The following is a 4,546-nucleotide window of genomic DNA, read 5'->3' as shown; positions in this document are numbered from 1 at the left end:
GGACCAGCCCTCATCACCGCCACCGCTTTGGGGGCTGGGCACAGCCCCTGAGGGCTGCCAAGAAGGGAACTGGCTGAAATTGGGGAAGGAAGCCAGCCCTGCCACCCGTGCCTAACCGCGCCCGGGCGCAGGAAACGCTGCACGCTCTGGTGGAGCAACGTCCTGGCTGCGGAGGAGAAGAAGCTGCAGCTGAAAGGCAGGAGCCAGGGACCCATCGCTCCCATTGCACTGCAGCTCGGGGCTCACATGCCCTGCCCTGGCCTGGACACCCCCAAAGCTCTCCAGGGAAGGAAGCCTCTGTGAGGACTGCTCAGACCCTCTGAAACACCCCGATGGGTGGAAAAGTCCCTGGGAGCAGGATCTGGGCTCAGCAGTGAACTGGCCCTGTGGGGAGCTGAGTGCTGCTCCCACAAACAGGCTTTGCCATGGGAACACCGCAGCCCTGGCACCACTGCTCGGAGCGGGTGTGGGTTTGCACCCAGCACGGAGCCGAGGCAGTGCCACTGCTGGCATGCTGCCTCCGAGGGCACCTGCGCCCCAGCAGGCACTGAGCGGGTCTCTGGGAGCTTTACACAGGGATATGGATGACCAGGGGCTCATCCCTGGGGATTCAGGGTCATCCTCCGCTGCACAGTCCTTGTCCCCATCCCCATCCCCATCCCCATCAGCTGAGACGCTCTGATTACCAGTGTGGGACAAACACTTCCCCTCTGCCACCTGCAGCGCAGTGCCGGGCCCCAGGACCACACCACTGCCCTGCTGCCAAAGCCTGCTCCGTGCCAGGCCCCAGCGGAGGCAGCAGAAGCAATCCCATTTACCTGGGAAGGGGAGTGGCCCCAAAACAGGTGTGGGACCCCCAGAACAAGCCACATTTCCCTCTGCCCCCAGTGGTCAGGCAGCTGTGGCCCAGCTCATCTGCACTGCATCACGAGCATCCCTCTGCTGCTCATGGTGCCTTCCTGCCCCCAGATGCCCTCCTGCCTACAGTACTCTCGTGCCCCTGGGTGCCCTCATGCCCACCCTTCCCCCAGCTGACAGAGCCCGCACAACGCCCAGCACCCCAAAGCAAGGTGCCATGTCCCCAGCCTAGTTACTTTTATAATTTGTTTCCATAACGACGGGCCTTAACACCGGGTTTTTCCTTTTTTTTTCCCCTTCTTCCTCCTCTAAATAATTTGAGTCGTTTCCATACCAACCAAGAGGTGTTGGGGCGCATGTGTGCATGTGTGTGCCCGTGCACAAGGCACGGCTGGGCATCTCCCCAAAATCCTGACCCACAGTGCCAGGGGCAGAGACCACACCTTCACCTCTGCAGACCCCAGACCCCAACCTGCTGTTTTTGGCGAGGTGGGGGATCCACTGCTGCCGCAGCACTTCTGAGAACACCGCAAGGGTGCACCCCAACTCCTGGCTTGCTGCACCCCCTGCCTGGCTCACACAGCCCCAGCCTTTGGCCTCAGCACAGCTGATGCTCCTCACCTTCTGCCCATATATCCCCCTGCAGCCGCGCCCCACCAAGGACTCGGGGACATCCTGAGCAGCCCCCTGCTGCCCCTGCACCTCTCCAAGCCGCTGCCGCCCTCCCCGGAGCACGGGAGCTCACCTCCGCACCTCGGCCGTGCTGCCGAGCCACCCCGGCACCCACCCTGGGCTCCGACCGCGTGGGCAAACCACAGCACCAGAGCCGGGGCCGCCCTGGGCGCGGCGGAAACGCGGCAGGACCCACGCCCAGCACCCTGCCCTGCAGCGGGGACAGCCTCGGCCAGAAGGGGAACACGCAGCGCCGGGGTCCTCCCCATGGAGCTTCCCCCTCTTCACCGACGCGTGCTCGTTTGGGACTGAGTGACCCAGTGCAGTCCTGCGCCGCTGTGGGCAGTGCTGCAGGCACTACCGAGGTGCTGGCAGTGCCGAGGTGCTGGCATTGCCAAGGCGTGGGCATCACGGGTTCCATCTCCCAGCTGGGGAGAAGGGCTGGGGGAAAGAACGGATGAGCCGAGCCATCTCCTGGCACCCAGATGCCCCAGACTTGCACCGCAAGGACAGCACTGTGCCAGAGTGAGCAGCATCCTGAGGCTTTGGCTCCCCGGGAGCAGCCACACTGAGGCTGTTTTGGGAGCAGTGGCTCTGGGGGTGTTTTGGGAGTAGCACTCACAGCCCAGCGCCACGCTGCAGCTCGGCGACGGGGAGTGAGGAGCCGGCAGTCCCGATTCAGTGCCACTGCCACAGTGCTCCCAAGGCATGGGCAGTATTTGGGAGCAGCCTGATGCAGGCTCAGTACAAGGGCATGTTGGAAGCATCCACGGAAGCCCAGCTGCCACCCCCATCTGGGGGAACTGGATGCCCCAGCCAAGCAGGAGTGTCCGGCAGGAGGACACAGCAGCTGGCGGGGATAGTGCAGCTGAGCTGAGCCAGTGCCCTTGGCAGCGACCCTCCCACCACGCTTATCAGAGACAGGCTCAGAGCACGAAATACCTCTGAGGGGCTCACACCGTGGTGAATGCCTGCGGGAGATGAAAGGCATCCTGGCACAGCGGAGGCAGAGGGACAGCAGAGCCAGAGGGACAGCTCCATCCCACCAACTCCAGCAGTCTCGACCTGAGCCTGGCCAGCCTTGCTGCTGAGGGAAACTGAGGCATGGCTGGTGGGGGTTCACCATGCTCCCTGCTGGCACCAGGCCCCCTCCTGGTCCCAGGGCTTGTGGAGAGGAGCAGGCAGCATCACTGACTCTACCTGCTAATGGACATCTGCCTGGGATGTTCCCAGAGTCAGCACCATCAGCCGCAGCCTATGCTGCAGCCTCAGAGTCCTGCTGAGCGTGAGTCAGTGTCCAGGGTCTTGTGACCATGGCGGGTACACAAGGACCGAGGCTGAATTCCAGGGAAGTTCACTTGAAGGGGAGCTGAGCTCCACTCTCTCCTGTGGGAAGAGCATCCCTGCAGGACCCCCAGCCCCTCAGCATCTCCTGAGTCACCCCTGCTCCATGCCAGCATCCCTACTCACCCACAGCCCAGGCATCCCGAATCCACAGGGAGATATTTGACAGAGCCATCAGAGCTATTTCAATCCAGGCCGAAGCTCCTGTGAGACGATGCCTCTTGCTTGAATTCACCGCCAAACTTCTCCCTCTCAGGCTCGCTCCCCACGCGCAGGAGATGCCGGGGATGCGTCTGGAGCTGCTGGGACCCTCTCTGCCAGCGTGGAGCACTGGCAGCAATGATGTAACGGCAGCAGCAGGCGATGCGCCATCAGCAGAGCAGCCATGGCAACGGGTACGGGCACAGCGGCAGCTGCCGCCAGGCCGGAGCGCCGAGCACGCTGGAGGGCGAGGGCAGCAAACCTGGGGCCGAGAATGAACCTGACAGTCCCCCGAGCTCGCTGGCCGGAGCTGTGTGCCGCAGTGCCCGGACCGTGTGCCACCGGCTTCAAGCAAGTGCCGCGGCCTGCCCCGGTACCGGACTGCTCACGGCCGGCGCGTGCGGCTTGGTGACATTCCCGTGGTACAGAGCCAGGCGCATGCTGCTCCACAGCAAGTGGAGAGGAAGGGAAAAGAGCACACAGAGGGAGCTGGCAGCGGCCGCACAAACACCTCCTGTCCCAAGCTCACCCCCTGCCGAACCTGACCTGCCGGACCAGCTCCCCGCGGGATGTGGAGCCGCATCCGCGTGCACAGCAGCTCCAGGGCCGGATGCCCGCCCAGGTCTGAATGAAATCCTGAAGTGACACCCTGCTGACACCCTCAGGCCCAGTGCCACAGGGCAGTGGTGCTCACTGAGCAGACCGGCCCCGTGTGCCGCTTGCACACGCTGTGCCTGGGATGAGCCCTCACTGCGAAAGCCAAGAGACTGTGCCCTGTCCAAACCTGACCCTCTCCAGGTCACCTCCCACTGTCACATGTCTGGTGGCACAGCTCCAAGCCCCCAGTGAGGCAGGGCCACCTGCACAGGTGTCTGACCTGCTGGTGGTTGAGGCCAGAGGGCTGGAAGCCTTTCAGAGGTGCCATGCCCAGACCCCAGCTTGGCCATGCCAGGACCCTGGTACAACACAGCCCTGTGCTCCCACACAGGTGCCCAGCAGGACCACAGGCACAGAGAAATGACACTGTCTCGACACACCAGATCTGCCAGAGGCTTTCGGCTCTTCCAAGCTCTGTTTAACAAGGAATCAGCCAATTTTTGTACTGATGGGAGACAAGGGCACTGCAGAAGTTGCTGGCAGGGTGGATTTGGCAGCTGTGGGGGTCCCTCAGTTCATGGGGAGAAGGCTGGATTATGTGAGAGGTTTCTATGAAAACCACTAGCAGCAAACCATTCAATAATGTCCCTGTCCATCGGCAGGACTCAGAGTTGCAGTGTGCAAGGACATTCGGTCCTGGCAGTGTGATGGGCCCCAGTCAGGGAGTTTTGGTAGAGAGGAGGTGTGTGTGCTGCAGGATCTGGCTGGCGAGGCTGGCCCAGGAGGAGCCCAGTGTGCCATTTGCCCATGCTGTGGGGATGGGAACCACCTGCGGCCACACTGGCAGGCGGGGTCGGGCCGTGCGCACACCCCA

The 4,546-nt window shown here is 63.0% G+C and overlaps 1 protein-coding gene across 1 annotated transcript in view; it reads right to left on the bottom strand.

Annotated features, from left to right (window-relative positions):
- Positions 1-4,515, bottom strand: part of OCRL (OCRL, inositol polyphosphate-5-phosphatase) — a 44,835-nt gene extending 40,320 nt beyond the window's left edge. The window contains exon 1 of the mRNA XM_017741001.1: positions 3,001-4,515. Coding sequence (XP_017596490.1) covers positions 3,001-3,049 — 49 coding nt within the window. The 5' untranslated portion in view covers positions 3,050-4,515. The remainder of the gene's footprint in view (positions 1-3,000) is intronic.
- Between the last annotated feature and the right edge of the window lie 31 nt (positions 4,516-4,546).

This window comes from Corvus brachyrhynchos, unplaced genomic scaffold (assembly GCF_000691975.1).
Source record: "Corvus brachyrhynchos isolate BGI_N302 unplaced genomic scaffold, ASM69197v1 scaffold351, whole genome shotgun sequence".
Classification (NCBI taxonomy): Eukaryota; Metazoa; Chordata; class Aves; order Passeriformes; family Corvidae; genus Corvus; species Corvus brachyrhynchos.
The sequence above is the reverse complement of the archived record's forward strand: the minus strand, read 5'-3'. Positions and strand labels throughout refer to the sequence as shown.